Source organism: Cupressus sempervirens, chromosome 10 (genome assembly GCF_028749045.1).
Source record: "Cupressus sempervirens isolate cs-2001-9-10 chromosome 10, ASM2874904v1, whole genome shotgun sequence".
Lineage (NCBI taxonomy): Eukaryota > Viridiplantae > Streptophyta > Pinopsida > Cupressales > Cupressaceae > Cupressus > Cupressus sempervirens.
In genome coordinates this window covers 537,740,206-537,757,282 of record NC_143127.1, presented here as the reverse complement: position 1 = coordinate 537,757,282, position 17,077 = coordinate 537,740,206, and the positions used below count along the sequence as shown (strand labels likewise).

Below are 17,077 nucleotides of genomic sequence, written 5' to 3'. Positions count from 1 at the left end.
AGAGGGCCACCAAATTATCTCAGATTTTGGCATCCCTTCTTGTAGTATTCTCATCTTTAGCGGTTCTCTTGAATACTGAAATTTGGGCATCCAACTCTCACTACTGTTGGACATGCCCCACCTGCATAATCTGGTGTTGGAGAATTTTCTCTTTGAAGGCATTTTGCTGCCTGTTGTTGGTGATTGAAAGTCTTACGTGAGTGCCTAGTTAATTCATGCTGTTGGTCGACTTAACATCTGCTGCTAAGTATCTAATTGAGCTGTCCATTTGGTGTCTTAATTTCCTGCATATCTGGATGGTTATATCTGCAACAGTCAGTCCATACTGCACTTGGCGTTTCACCTGGTAAGGATCAGGCTGCATCCAGGAGGCCCTGTTATCTTCTTGCGGTGAGTCTGTTTCAACCCCACACTTGGGCTTTCTTTCTGCTGCAACCAAACGCCAAGATTGGTATCTACTTGGGCTGCTGTGATTATCTACTTGGTTGCAATTTGGTTTGGAGAGGCTGGACACCTGCTCATACTTTGTCATTCCAGGTTCAATGTCATTTTAATCATAATTCTTGATAGTGTTTGCAGCTGTGAATTGAACAAGCCAAACATTGTAATTCACCCATATTTGCAAAATGTGTGAATTGTTAGTTTGGTTGCTATGATTTTATCCACATTTATATATACATAACCAAAAAAAATCATAAAACTATTCACAACAATAAGCATTGTCAGAGTGAGCCAGTTCAGGCTCAGTACAACTGAACAGTATTGGGCTAGGTAAAGTATCATGTTGCATAATTGTGAGTAATGGTAGAGATGTGTTGCCAAATGCAAATAATACTAAACCTAAAGAAGTCCATTTTTGTAACATGTTTTGGAAAAAAATTGGAACATGCCATATGCATGGAAGGTAGATTCAACAGAAGTTGTGATGATCATGTCACGAGAGGAACTCAAGACATAGGGGAATTTGAAAGCTTTCTTGGGTCATGCAAGATACTACCACAAAATCATAAAGAAGAATGCTAAAATTTTGGCACCAAATGTAGACTTATTAAGGGATATTAGCAATAGCCCTGATATTTTGCCTTTCATATTAGACTAGACCATTCTCTATGCATGTTAATGCATTACTGTGTTGGTATAGACGGCAGAAGTTCACAAGCAGAAGATCGTAAAAAAATCTGAACAATATAGGCAGCACTGCTGAAAATCAATAAAAACTACTGTAATGTCCCAATTGTTTTATATCTTGGAATATTGGGACTACTACTTCAATTCCTCAAACTTGCTCTATCTAATTCTTCCAATTGAACTAAGTTATGGAGAATATGAAATATATCACTTGCTACGCCTGATATATACAATAATATATATATGCCAAAAGTAAAATTGATATGATTTGCACTAAGTGCAATGATCTCTGCTATGTCAAGTATTACAATGAGTATGCAATGAGATAGGATATTGCTTATAGCAATATTGAATATGATGTATCTAATATGATCCTTAAAACATGCAATGTAGAAGATATCACCTATAGCGATATTGTTCCTATGTCTGATCTGATATAATAACTTGCAACTAAATGGTTGATGCTGTTTCTGATACATAATATCTACACTTGCAATCAGTGGTGCCACTCTAATTTTCTATTGTATACTTGCAACCAATTTTATACCAATCAGGCACTTGTTCAATTGAACAGATCCAATAAATGATTCAGGTTATCCGTTATACAAGTTTTCAAATTCCATGATTGAATGAGAGAGATCAACAACCTTCTTGTATCTTGTTGACTGAAAGGATTGGTTGCATTCTAGGGAAATGCCTTTATACCTCCACATCCCTTCATATGTAGCCATACCATTCCATAACCATTTGATTTGTTATAGGCATCGTGTCTCTTCATGAAGAGTGTTTGACTTTTAATCATCATACTTTGCCATCTCAACTGATGCATTATTTGCTCTTATATTTTCTGAGGCAGTGAATCTCTAATCTCCATATTGCTCTTTGTAGTTCTATCATTAGAGAATAATATAATTGTCAAATTTTGGCCAAGGCAACTACATCAACATCTATCAAAAACTTTGAGGATGTAAACTGAATAGTGCAATGCCCTTTCATTTGCATAGATTATTCTTATGCTCTCATAATTACGGCTGACTAATCACTTGATTGATTTAACAATTACCAAATTGTCTCCTCCAATAAAATGATGCTCTGAAAATTTACTATCACTGTTGGATAGTAAATCGCTGGCCCCCACCATAGTCTCTGTTTCACATTGGACTGGATTACAATCAACCTATAATAGAGAAATAAGAATAGAAATATGCTTCCAAAATTCAATATAACCTAGAAAAGGAAAACATAACAAATTTTAAATATGATTTTTATCATAATCATAAGAGATAAATCTAGTCCACTAAACAATCAATCTCTACTGGAGAAATGAGAATAGACTTTTCACAAAAATTTCAATTGCTGATACTAATGATTAAATTAGAAACAAAAAAATTTTAAAATTAGATATCTTGTTTCAAGTATGAAAGACAAAGACTAAAATGAGAAGGAAGAAACAAATCTAAACATTTATGATATGCCCGAGATATCACAACAATAGCAGTAAAAGTCAAGAACACTCACAGCAAGGCAAATGGGTCCTGCATGTAGTGTCAAATTTTGCTTTGTAGGCCCTCCATTTCGAAACTCGTGACTTGGAAAAATAATCCAAAACCCAACCATGGGATCAAAGCTAATCCATCCATGAACTCCTCCATCTTTATTATCCAATGAATATTGGTACTTGTCATCTACCTGTTTGTACATGCAACTTGTAAATTTCAATGGTAATCCTCAAGGAGACACTTAAAAAGAAGTGACAACAAAAGATAAATCCATGTATGGTAAAAATCTAAAATATACCTTTGGATTAAGGCCAATGGTCCTTTGGTTCCTACTTCGTGCAAGTACTCTTGCATTATCCGTATCTTTTTTTTAGGTCAACTAGATTTCTAAGCTTTAATGAGTTGTACTACTTCGAGTTAGGACCCTTTTGTTTCCTTCCACTACAATGAGCATATACAACCAAATATATTTTGGTAAAAATTATCTTATTTGTAGATATTGTTGGACTAAGGAGATTTTATTTGAAAAAAGGAGAGAAGTCATCATTTCCCTAGAAGGGCTGCTATACTGAAGTCATTTGCAAAAATCAGATTATGCAATCTTATGCTTGACATGAAATTGTATGATTTAATACATTGGGGTTTCAAAGTCTATTAGGCACAACCAAAGAAGAACACCATGCAAATGTTGTTGTTCCTATAGAAGACATTATGGTTACAACAATTAATGAGAGTGATGCTCATTTCCAGCCACCTCTACAAATGTTGTTAACGATTTCAAATAAAGGAATAAAAGGCTTCAAAAGCTACTTGTAAGTTGGTCAAAAAGGTGCTCAAACAATGTGAACCAAAAACTGAGTGGTATAAACGGCAGTGGGCTAAAGAAGAATTAAGGGCAAGGGAATTACAACAAGTAGAATTTCAGAAAATGAGCAAAAACCAAATGAGGAAAGAGCAGATTTGCTTTACTTGCAAGCATATCTAGTTGCTTGATCACACTTGTTAGGAAAACAAGAAAGAAGAGTCCGCTCAAGAAGTGTAGATCAGCGTTAACGAAGTTGAAGACTTGTTAGTCCAACTTCAACATGATGAAGACAATGAGAGGGGTTCCTCTATGGTTAATGGTAAGCATTGTTCTAGCATTTTATTTGGTGATTTGGAAGTGGTTATTAACAAGCACTTTCATGAGAATGTCTATCTGCATGATGTGCCTAAAAATTAAAAGGTACCTCTCCATGAGGATGGATGAATTGAAAACAATAACATAATAGTTGATGAGAGTGAGACAATACAAATGTAGATAGAAGGAAACTCTAAGAATAGTACAACTGAAATTGAATCTAGAATTCAAAATCTAGAGCAAGATGATGTTACTATAGGGATTGATTTGAAGGACCAATCAGATATCTCACTTCAGGTTGATGATTTTGGAGCATATAATTTGGACGATAAGCTGAAAGTATCAAATGATATGGTTATTGCAGCCTTAGTGCACTTTGACCAAATCCATGAAAACATCGAAGAAGCCATGTGGGAGGCTAATAATGTTAAAAAGGAAAAGGGAAATAAGGAGTGGAATCAATAGTGCATACCTTCTCACTCTTAAGAGGGCATTGGAAAGGATGAAATTAGACTACTTGAAGTTGCTCAAAGAGAGGGATATGGCTATCAAACACATTGAAGATAAAGAGAAGGGGATAGATGAGCTATGTCTTCCACTTAATATGATACAATACTCATTACATCAAGCTGAAAATCAAATTTCTAGGATAGTCACTCACCAAAATAATGATCAAGAACCTAAGGCCAAGGAGACATACAAATAATAGAAGGAATTCATACCCTCAATGAGAATGAAGGGGAGCATAATATATGCATTTCACCTTATCAATATGAGGTTCATTATGATGATGAAGACTTTAGGACCAGCAAAAGGTAAACCATGAGAACTCTGATTTTTATGACAACAATGGTATATCTTCACAGTGTCATGTGAATAGATACGAAGCAAACGAAAATAATTTAGAGATTTCACTTCATGGTGACCATTTCATTGATGGAGATGTCAAATTGAGTGTTCGTACTTATGGTGATACTGATAGTTTCTACCGCTTATCCAGAGAAATATCACGAAGTTTTCATGAGATGGCAGCTATGTATTTGCTAGCTGGTTATATTTATCTTTATGCACACTCTGGATGTTAGTGGGCTCTACGTTTGGCCTAGTACTATTTTTCCACATTTAGTTCAGTCTCCTAAGGTTAGCGAGTTACAGGTTGATTCGTGGAGATACCTCATCTTGAGACACATACCTCATGAGATGGTTACCCTTCCAATGCAGGGGCAAGGTGAGAGCATCATCATCTTCTATATGGTTGATCTTGTTTATGACAACGATATGTGGTATACTTATGAGTTGAACTTCATGAATTTTCGTGGGTTTGGTTGGGTGATCTATTTGTTCCACTGGCTGATCTAGGACAATAGGTTGTTATACATCCATTACTCCACCTAGGACCGTATTGATAGGAAGGTTTGTGATTCAAGTGTTGAACTGATGTTTGCATGGCATTTTAAGGATTTCGTTGTAGTACTACACAATTTGAGTTTTGATGCAATCATGACCAGATGCACACAACCTATAGACAATGCGGTACTTCACAAATTGACATGGGATCCAAGGATCTAGTTGATGGATGCACTTTGACACCTTGCTTTGTTTACACTATGGCAGAATGTGTTTCCAAATTGGACTATAGAGCTACTTGCAAATCTATAGGGGATCCTGGTACTGATTGCTTGAGGACAAGCAATCACAAGGAGGGAGGACTATAATGTCCCTTTTTAGGGTCATTATCTAGCCCAACTTATAAAATAATTAAAAGTGACCTTAGAGTTAAATTAAAACTTAAAAAGTCTCTTTTAATTAACAAGGGGCAAATGTGACAAAGGTGCAATAAGACAAAAGACAGAATGGGAATATGAAGAATCATAGTTGAGCATCAAAAGGGGAAGTCTCATTCATTTTGAGCATGCTTGGTTTATGATTCAGATTTACGTTTCTCTCTTGAAATAGTTATTTATTAAACTTCAGCTTTCATCCAACTTAAGGACGGAAACCGTTGTGCCAATATACAGTGGACGCAACCCCATTGTTCGTGGAGACTTCACACCAAGTGTCTCACGTGTGCTTACAGGTTCTTTCTTATATTTCCAATCTAATTGTATTTCTGTATTTAAGATTGGACTTGATATTTGGTTATTGTGTTACTGATGTATAATGCAATAACATATTCTGAGGCAACGAGAATCTACCAGTTTTATGTTGTTGGTTTACCTTGCATCATTCATCTATTTATGTTTCCTGAAAATTATTTTGAGATAAAACCAGGCAAACATCCATTTAGGATTTTGGGAAAATCCCAAAGAACAAAATGCCCCAAGCTTCTTGTTCCCAAGGAACAAAATGTCTAAGGAGTTTTATATCTAGAAAATCACCTTAGATTCAAATCTCAAGTCAATACAATTTACTAGTTCCTTTTCAGGTCACTACAACTTCTTGTCTTTTTTTTGCAAGTCATTCTTTCCTGAAGCTGCCTATATTTGCTTATTGGATCTTTTATCTTGCATTACTAGGTCATTTGTCTAACTCCATTTCATTCTTTATCGTAATCAATGAAGGAAAACCCATTGTCCCACTTAGTGCTTGAAACTAACTTTAAGCCTAGTCGAGCATCTTCCTTCCAATTTGCACATTTAGAAAAGGTGGGCAATCCCTTGCATTTCACCCCTAACCATGGTTTTTTTTGCATATAATTATCAAAAGATATTTGTTAGTCACTACATAATACCCACTTGATTAGCATGGGTTGTTATATATATATATATATATATATATATAATTGTTTCCCCTTTTGGGAAAACCAATTAAAAAGAAAAAACTGAATTAAAATTCAGGGCATTTAAACAATGTAGCAAGCTACACAAAAACAAAGACCCTATTGTGGAAACCCTTTCAATCAAAATACATTCAATGAATCTCTTGATTAAAGACCAATTTGAAAATCCCTATATTAATGATGATAATGATAATTTTGTCAACAATAGTGAGAACAATGATGAACGCAATGACTTGATAACAACAAAACATGGTTATACCCAAGAGGGTTAGTAGTTATTTGAGAACAAAGGAAAGATCCTCATGCAAAGCACAAAATTAAGATCTAGTCTTCTCTCATATTGCAATCATTAAAACTTGGGAAAAACAAGTAAGATCGACCTTCCAACATTCTTCTTGATGAAAATTAAACTATCTAGAGTCGAGAAACATAAATCCTTGCAAAGTAAAACTGGTTCCAACACTGGGCCCTTAAGACCCAAACCAAATTATGCTAGACAAACTTAAAACAAATCAAGTCTATAATTGGAAATTTCAGCCCCTTACATAAATCCTACATCCAACCCTTCACAACAAAAACCAACAAACTCATATTGACTAATCAAACTCTATCCTTTCCCCATCAACACCACTCAAAGGTGCATCCTTTGCTTGAGAATCAAAAGCTATGTAGAATGGTCTCAAGAGATTTCAAGATGGAAGGCAAAAAAATTAAATTAAATTAAATATAAATTTGAGGAGTTGTGCCCCCGTCCCTTTGACAAAGAACTACTATAAATATTGTTTTCGCCTTAGTTCACTTCACCTCAATTTAACAAATACAAGGGATAATGTGTCTTAAGAGAATGTATCAAAGAATTCTTCATGGCATGTGCCAAATGATTCAGTATAGTGATTAAACATGAGCATACAATGATGGACTTTTTTAATGATTGAGCATTTTTGAAACATTCAATGCTTGAATTTAGGAGGTCTGTGTCATCCCTTGTCACTCGCCATAAAAAACCAAGGGTTTCAAAAATATTCTCAAACATTTTAATGATCGAAGATGACAATGGGATATTTTCAACCCATCCCCATATCCTTGAAATTGCACCTTCTACAAAACAAGACTAAAACCATAAAGTACATGCCCTTGAATGCATAACCAATTCTTAAATTCAATCATCAAACACTTTTTGACAATGACGTATCCAAATCCACTATTCATTAAACAAAAGAGTTAAACACTTTGTAACTCATTTAACTTATCACTTGTCAAAATTCTAATAAATAATAATTTATAATTTAATCAATTATATTAGTTACATATTTCAACTATAAAATAATTATGCAAAACAATTCCCTTCTCTAAGCAATATAGATCAAAGAAATTCAATCTCTAAATGAAAAAGGCATTGTTACTTGTAAAACAAAGTCCTTTACCCAATGCACAAGGCTCGACTCTCTTCTTATCGAACTACAGAAAGTCAACTCCAAATTTGGAACCCATAAAAGATGAGTAGAGATGAGATGAAAGGAAAAAGTTTGAACAAAATAGGAAAACCTTGACTCACAAACGAAATTAATATAGACAAACTCCAAAATTTAGAATACATGGCAATCCAAGTCCATTTGAATTATAATATAAATTTGAAGCAAATATGATTTACAAGAGACACAATGCATCAAGTTCCTAATAATAGTGGGATTTTTTGTGGCATAGTTGGAAAACTCGCCAAAGCCAAAAACTTGCCAAGGTCTAAAAAATAAATTTGGGGAAAACTCAACCAGTTTTCAACAAAAACATGACAACTTAAAAAATTGCTTAAATTTAATTAGAAATGCATTTTGTTGCAAAATTCAATGAGAAGATGCATCCAATGGGTCAATAAATGAGAACACAAAACAAACAAGCTTAGTCTAGATAGATTTAAACACAAAGTGGGTACAAAATCGCATTCTCTTAAGGAATACTGATGGTTGGAAGCAAAATAGTAAATACTTTATGTAAAACTAAAACTAAATACATCTTCCTCTTCTCAATTCTAATAATAACTAAGGGAGAGGTAGAACTAGAGGGTCTAATCTTAGAAGTCTGCACTAGGCATGATTGCCTTTCTGCTTGGTATGTCTAACGTAGTTTCTGGCTCGTCCTCAATCCTAGATATAGCTCTGCCTCTAGCTTTTCCTAGCACTAGTAATGACTACTCATTTAACTCAATGTCATCTGGTGTGAAACCAAATCCACCCCTTCTTCCATAGCCTACCTCTCCAAATCATTGATGTCATCCTCTTCAAAAACTCCACTTTGAGCCCACTACAAATGTGCTTCAAACCCACCTCAAGTCCGCTTCAAATTGATCAAAATCAATTTGCAAGTGTTTGGAAGACTTTTCCCCTCTCAGCAAAATGCAAGTGAAGAAATGAGAAATGAAATTGGTTTGGGCTGTTTTTTGTCTTTAAGTGCTGTTATAAAGCTATGACCGAGTTTTTAACAAAAAATCAGCAAGTATTCAACAAATTCTTGCCAATAATTTTGCAAGTTTTTTGCACTAGTAAAAGTCATAAAAACTGGTCAAGTTGCAACTCGAAGAGTACTCTCCGAGTAGTCCATCTATGGTTTGTGGTAGTTTGAAGATTTTATTAGTGTCGCTAAAGGACAAACCTAATTTACACTATTTTGCAAAGCCGACCAAAAAATAAATAACCCCAATTACCTACTAATTTGTTAGAAAACAATACTTTTTCCAAATAGTCTAAAGATTAAAAAATAATCAAGCTTTTAACTTTATAGGTTTATAATCTAAAAATAAAATACATCAACAAAATCATACAAATATTAAGAAAAAGGAGTGAAAATATAATTAAAATAATTTAGTATTTTAAAAAAGTCAAATAAATAAATATATATGTGTGTGTGTGTGGATGAATTGAAATCAACATAACACTATTCATTCATTCAATTTAACAATAAAATTTAAAGCAATATAATCTTTCATAGTAAAACTTGAATGAATTCTTAGATTAACAATTTAATCACAAAATCATTTCTTCCCAATTGATATAGGTATTTATTTATTTTTATAAATTAAGTTAAATATTACAATTACAATTATTAAATTACAATAAAAAAAATTAACATGATAAATAATTTTAAATTAAATTAATTCAAATAAATTCAACTTATTATTTGTATTTTCATATGAAGCATAAATAATTGTAAATTTTAAACTTATTTTTTAATTAAATACTAAATAAAATAAATTAAATCTAGAGGATGACCCTGTTGATGGTGGATAAACACAAATTTGAATCACTCCATACCCACTGCTCGAATGCCAAGGGAGATGGTTAGAGGATTATACACATACTACTAGCAGATCTACATCAGCATTGACTTGACCATTGCCCAACAAGTACAAGGTAAAGTTTGGACAACTACGATGGTGGGTCCTGCGCACTATTGTCAACGAGAGAAGGATGTTCACTCCAATGACAGAGAGATTAAAGGCAAAAATAGGTGGTCGTTGGGAGATAAATAGAGCAATAAATAGGGTGGAGAGGTAAGAGGACGTTGGAATAGAAGAGCCTACCAGAGAAATAAGGGGATGAAGAGATATAAGAAGGATGTCATGATGATCCAAGCAAGCAAAGATAAGGACTTGTGAAGGGATAAGGACATGAGGAATGATAGGGATGTACTTTTGGAGTGATAAGAAGTTTTTTGAGAAATGAGGAAAAGGAGATATAATGGGTACAGCCAACAACGGAAACAAATCTAGCGAGTGTTAATCCTTTGGCATTAGCAAATATCATTACATGGATGGGGTTCTATAATGTGGTCCTATTGATTCATAGCAGTCATAAAAAAAAATTCACCGATCATAATTAATTAATTTATTTATCAAGTCTCAAATCAAAATATAACAACTAATAGTTTTTTTTTTTTTTTTATATGATAGTTTTAAAAAAATTGAATGAGTAAATGATAAAAAAAATTAAAATAGTTTTAAAAATTATTTAAATTGATACATAAATAAATATGCATCTTAAAAATATTGCAAAGAATACTAAAATAATATTAAAAACATATATATACTAGGAGGGAAAGTGGCTCTGTAGTTGCAAAGGCTAACTTTGTGCACCTATAGATCCTAAACCATAAGTTCAATTTCAACAATTTTTTCAGTACAAGTCCATATGTTAGTTAATTGCTTAAAGAAAAAGTTTCATCTTCTAGGTATTCACGGATCTTATATAGACTGTCAAACAACAAGTAGTCAAAAAATGGTTTTTAGTCTTTATGAAATGCTCCAATAGTGGTGCCCAAATAAGTCAATCACCAACCAAAAGAATTAAAAATAATCGACTATTAGTACATGTGACTATTAGTACATGTGATTGGTACATTTGTTATCATTTTTGGAGCTCCTTTATAGTTGTTATAGAGGGGTAAACATGACCAAAAAGTCACATTAATTGGAAAAAAATTAGGTGTACTATTCTCATAGACACTACACCACAAAAATGTCGTTTTTGGAAAAATTCTAAATGAAGATTATAAAGGTATTATAGAAAGTTAAAAAATTTAGACAATACATTTTTTTTTAAAATAATTTTTTAATTTTTGACATATTATTTATAATATAGATCAATAAAATAACATTTTTATTGTGATTTAAAATAGAAGAGTAATAAAAATAATAAAAGATATTATTAATCATTAAATTAACTATAAATTATAACTAGGAAAGAAGGGCATGGTATCTTAAACTAGACCATGCCCACTAGACGAAAGACAAGCACCCACTAGTAACTAAAGTAAACTAGACCCTTCGATAAAGTGTGTTAGAGAATGTACAGAAGATAGTGGTAACGACCTTGGAAAGTGAACTTTGCTCTTTTAAAATTGTATTTGCCGTGGAATTTTGCTGTTCTATTTCCTTGTACATTCCCGCCGAAAATCTTATGTAATAAAACAGAAGTTATATGGTGCGCATGCGTGTATTAGACAATACGTTCGCGGTGGACCCCAAAACAAAAAAAGTAAAGTTCACGGTACTTGATTTCAAATTTAGCCACTACAACCCAACAATATTTAATGGTGTAGTGCCATTCAATTAAATAATAGGTACCCGTGACTTTGACAGTAGAGTATTAAAAGGTAGGTACTGGTGCATTGTATGATACATACCTGGCCCTTGAGCGCTGGGTTTTTTGGATTAGTGAGCAGAACTGCTTCTGGATAGGCAAGCGTTTGGCTTCTCGCCGGTGATCTATCGTCTTCTATCGCCATTACTCTCTGCTTGTCGTCTGCTATTGCCATGTACTGAAACCTGAAACATACACCCCACCATACATTTTACTACTACTAAATTCAATGATGAACTAGGCAGAGATTCAGAGAAATGCCGAGGCTTACTTGCCCTTGCTCAGTCTAAACACCATTCGAGTCTGTACAAGATCGCAATCAGGAAATTCCGATGGCCGTTGATAGATGGCGTACGCGTAGAATCCTGAATTCCCTCTCCGTAAAATATACCTAAACAGGCAAATCGTAACGTACAAATGTCCAGTTAATGGCTAATCATTTCAAACATAAGAATTGCCAAATCATTTCAAAAATAAGAATTGCCAAATGATTTCATTTAATCATCCATAAAAATGTGCGAATCGTTTCATTTCAAATATTACTATGCACAAATTGTTTCACCTCAAACAAAACAAAAATGCAAAATTTGTTTCATTTTCAAGCATAGGAATAGACAGATCATTTCATTTCAAGCATAATAATGCACAAATCATTCCGTTTTAAACATGAGCATGCACAATCGTTTCACTTCAATCAAGAAAATGCACAATCTGTTTTTTCAAGCGTAGGAATACACAGATGATTTCATTAAAACATAATAATAATGCACAAATCGTTCCATTCCAGACATAAGAATGCACAGGTCATTTTATTTCAAACATATGCACAGTTCATTTTATGTCAAACACAAAATGCACAAAATGCTTCTTTACAAATCAAAAATTTCCACAAATTTTTCATTGTCAAGCGTACAAACATACAGGTATTCATTTCATCTCAAACATGATAATGCATAACTCGTTTCATTTCAGAGTACATTAGAATGCGTAGTCGTTTTATTTCATGCATATGCAACAAGCGAGGGATACCTTATGTCAATGTTCAGAGGAATATCTGTGTTCGGTGAAGAGACGGAGTCCCAGTTTCGAACAAACGACACCTCCACCTGGTCTGGTGTCTCCACAGCCACATTAAATTCTCTTCCCTGGATCCTGCATGAAACGAAATGGACTTATCAAGATAAAATTCGGACCTTTTCACCTCGATTGAGGCAGAGCTTAAAGTTTAAAGCTTCAACTTACAAATTAGATTTCACTGGACTTTAAAGCTTAAAGCTTCATCTTACAAACCAAATTTCAAAGGACTTAGAGGTCAAAGCTTCAATTTACAAATCAGATATCGGTGGACTGAAAGGTTAAGCTTCGACACAGAAATCAGACTTCAGAGGACTACAAGGTCAAATCTTCAACTTCCAAATCAGAGATTTCAATGGACAAGAAGGTTAATTCTTCAACTTACAAATCAGATTTCAGTGAACCTCCTGGTTCGTTCCAGTTGAGATCCCAGTACCTGCATGGCAGTCCATTACTCGTCATGTTCCTCCCCTTCCCACAGTAAAGTTATACAGGAAGAAGAAGAAGAAGAAGAAGAAATAATTCGTTTACCCTCTGTGCGATTCCAGATTGAGAGTCTCCATTAAATTGTTTATACCGCCATATTGAATGTCGGTCACGCTCCCTCCTGGTTTCGACAATGTCACCCTTACAACACCATTGTCCAATACCACCTGTACAAAACCACTGTTAAATTTGCGACTTCCAAGCAATTATGAACAACAAACAAACGGGAAACGGCCAATGGAATGAGAAAGTGGAAGCCTACATGACTGTCGAAAACACTCAACACCACGTCTCCGCTCTCCATTACACAATGAATTGTGGACTAGTGGAGTGGCAGAGAATGGAAATTATACAAGCTCTGTATCTTTATAAGCAGCAGCAGGCTCTGGTGTCTACTTGTAGGCTGTAGGCTCTACTTTTAACAACTAATATGGTTTTTCCTCCTGAGCTTGAAAAGCTAGCTAATCCGCAACAGTTGACGTGACATATACCCATGGAGGCTTGAATAAGCAGTTTTACAAGGAAGCAAGAAAGGCATTGGAATTTCATTATAGCTATGCTGGGTCCCACGGGTTTACATTGCTTCAAAGATTCGGTAGCGATTGCTTTACCTGATTCGGTGGGCGCCTCAAATGAGGAACTCATCCTACACTTAAAAAAGTCGTTTTGCCCCGCCGGGTGGTACAAGAATAAATGTATTTAGGGGCCTACTCTTGCCTTGCTTTCCCGTGAATTCACATTATGGCTTCCCTTTCTAATGCTCAAAATCGCATACCTATGCTCTTTTTGTGTTCTGACTATGTAAGTGTATGATGTGGGGAAGTTATCAAAGAATATATCATTCTTTTGAGACAACCAGCCATATAAATAATAGCCTATTTCTTTGTCTACGCACTCGAATTAAGTATAATATTTAAATTCAATTTCAATTAATTTATTATTTAACTTGCCATTGTACTTTGTTGGGTGCATTGAATAGATCTCAAAAGTCAACAAAACAAAGTTATCATTCTCAAAGGAATAGTTTCAAATAAGAATTGAAGGATAATTGAAATAAACTTTGTTAATTAAAAATATTAGTTTTTCATAAATTATAAGAGTAATCAATGATGTTTGTATTGATTTAAAAAAATTACACAATCAATATCACAAATATCATTGATTACAAACCTTCTTGATCAAGAAGATAATTGAAACAAACATTCTTAATCAAGAAGACAATTAGACTACACAATCAACATACTTATTTTATGTTTGCAATAGAAAAGGAATGGTGGCATCTATCTCTCCCTCTCTCCCTCTTCATTCTATCCTCATATGCCTTCTCTCCTTTATGTGTGTAGATCTCTCTATATATCACAAATAATCATACTATCAATTGAATTATACACTAAATATTTTATAATAAAAAAAATTTAAAAATAATTATAACTTAAAATGCAAATAAACTATATGTGCACTTGCACCAAAAAGAGGTTCAATGGTTACGTCAATAGTAACATATGTTGGTGAACATAAAAATTCAAATATGAATCAATGCATATTCATCTGGAGAAGTGAAGTATACAAGAATATTTGTAGAGTGTAAAAATTGATTAATTTAAACATATGTTTTATTGGTTGTTGACATGCCCACTTTGTTCTTGGCATCACTTCCATGAAGATAGCCTTTTGTGGTATCTTTGCATTGAACGAAGGAGACTTTTCAATTTACATTTAGTCAATGTTCAACACTGATTTTTTTACAACTTGTACTATTGAAGTGGGGATCTGTTAACAATGTTTTAACCTTGTTCTCCCCATCCATGTAAGCCTTCCTACACGAGGATGTACAATTGTGGACAAATATTTAAGTAGAGATTGTAGTCTAATAGAAATGAATAAAGAGAATCATGAAAAAATAATGTCAATTCTTTACTTTTCAACTAGCACATAACCTAATTTTTTTCAAACTCTTAATAGTTGTTATATTATTTATTTATTTATTGTTCAATATGTTAAATAATTAATTTGGGTGATACGAAATTGTGCTTTTACATATATTATTTATTTAATCATATCATACTTTCAATGTAATTATTGTACCTCTTTTTGATGAAAGTGCTAGTAATACTATGTGTTTTATCCACTTATAGTCACATTAGATACAACATAACCTTCCCCACATCTTGATTATCATTTTTTTTACCTTGACTATTATGGGTTTTCTCTATTGGATGTTAAACTATATATATATATATATATATATATATATAATGTCCTATGTACTTCTAGCCAAATTAAACTTGTTGCCTCATACTGACACATAATCTATTTGTTGAGAAAGTTTTAATAGTTGTTATACTATTTGTTGATTTGTTTTTTAAAAAGAGGGGTAAACACTTTGACTTAATGCATAAAAATTGGTATCACTTTTTAGGAGGATCTCTTAGATAAAAAATAACTTGATGCATAAAACTTGGTATCACTTTTTTGAAGGATCTCTTTCGATAAATGTGGTCTTGAAACCTTAATCATAAGAGAGGACTTCCTAAATAAACTATTATTTTAAAAAATGGAATGATTTATAATTAAATTACATTTAATTTTGAGGAGCATAAAAATTAGGATGATCAACTACTAACCCTCCCTTTACCTTTTCATCATAAATTTCATCTAGCATCAAAACTCAATTGAGCAATCAAAATAAACACAAATGCACTACTAGGAGGGTATCTGCAGGATCATAGTCAACCAAACTATGCCCTTAAGTGGCATTGAAAAATCAACAAATTAGGGCTATGTCAACATGATCTGCAATTTTGAACTTGTTATGAATTTTCTATCAAAATGTTGTAAGAAAAGAATATGTAGGAAATTGAATGTAGTTTCTAAACTACTAGGCCTTATCTGAAAATAATAATTTGATTGGTCAAAAATTTAGATTTTAATGTAGTAGTACAAAAACTTCAGTATAAAAATAAGAAGTAGGTGTATGTCTGACCACCTTAATCAAAATCAAATAATAATATTTTTAATATGATTCTAGATATAAATAGACTCATGCCTAAATCTGATGCATATTTTTGGGAATTTGCATTCCTAATTAATAATTAATTATAAATTTTATACTATAACATTTTCAGATTAAACAAACTACCATGTCTAACCACCTTAACCAATTCAAAACTTTACAAATTTAGGTTTTTATTTTTTTTCCTTATAGTAGAAGAAGCATAGAATGTGACACATCTTTTGGATTTCAAAAATGTTATACCATTTGAATGTTTAATTTTTTTTCAATGAGTGTGTTAATCAAAATTTTATAGGTAACTCCATTAGAAAATAAGTAATAATTACTTACTAAATTCGCAATTTGATAGACATTACATCAATGGAAAGTTGAGAACATTCTTAAGAAACCCTTTTTGTTTCATCAAGTTTGAGTGAAAAAAGTCATCAAATACATGTTTGAATTTAGAAACACACAAGAATAGGACAAAAACATGTTTTTGGGATGATTTTTGTGTTGACCATGTAGGTTTGGTATCCAAACCAGGCCTAATTGGGTACTCGGTTACATATCAGGTAGCTAATACATATTAGATACCCAATTTTCCATATATATATATATATATATATATATATAGTACGCTTAATATCTATTTCTTCAAATTCTTGAGGACCCTTAATATCTATTTCTTCAAACGCTCGAGGACCCTTAATACATATCATGGTTCCATTAAAGGGTCAAAAGGGATCTTTTGCCCATTCAATCACTATATGTATGCTTAGGGGTCCTAAGACCCCTTACCACATAGATAATGTGAACTAATGGGTCAAAAGGGGTCCTAGGATATCCTACGACCCCTTTTCACCC

General features: G+C 33.2%; 1 protein-coding gene across 2 annotated transcripts in view; it reads right to left on the bottom strand.

The window, feature by feature from the left end:
- Positions 1–13,677, bottom strand: part of LOC149535019 (uncharacterized) — a 131,117-nt gene extending 117,440 nt beyond the window's left edge. Inside the window, exons 1-7 of one of the 2 annotated variants that reach the window (XM_089807151.1) lie at positions 13,481–13,677; positions 13,264–13,385; positions 13,118–13,168; positions 12,688–12,810; positions 11,930–12,049; positions 11,702–11,843; positions 2,647–2,817 (exon numbers count right to left, since the gene is read on the bottom strand). In XM_089807151.1, the coding sequence (XP_089663277.1) occupies positions 2,647–2,817; positions 11,702–11,843; positions 11,930–12,049; positions 12,688–12,810; positions 13,118–13,168; positions 13,264–13,385; positions 13,481–13,522 (771 nt within the window). In that variant the 5' untranslated portion in view covers positions 13,523–13,677. The remainder of the gene's footprint in view (positions 1–2,646; positions 2,818–11,701; positions 11,844–11,929; positions 12,050–12,687; positions 12,811–13,117; positions 13,169–13,263; positions 13,386–13,480) is intronic. The other variant, XM_089807150.1, reaches the window with a different exon arrangement.
- Positions 13,678–17,077: the final 3,400 nt, after the last annotated feature.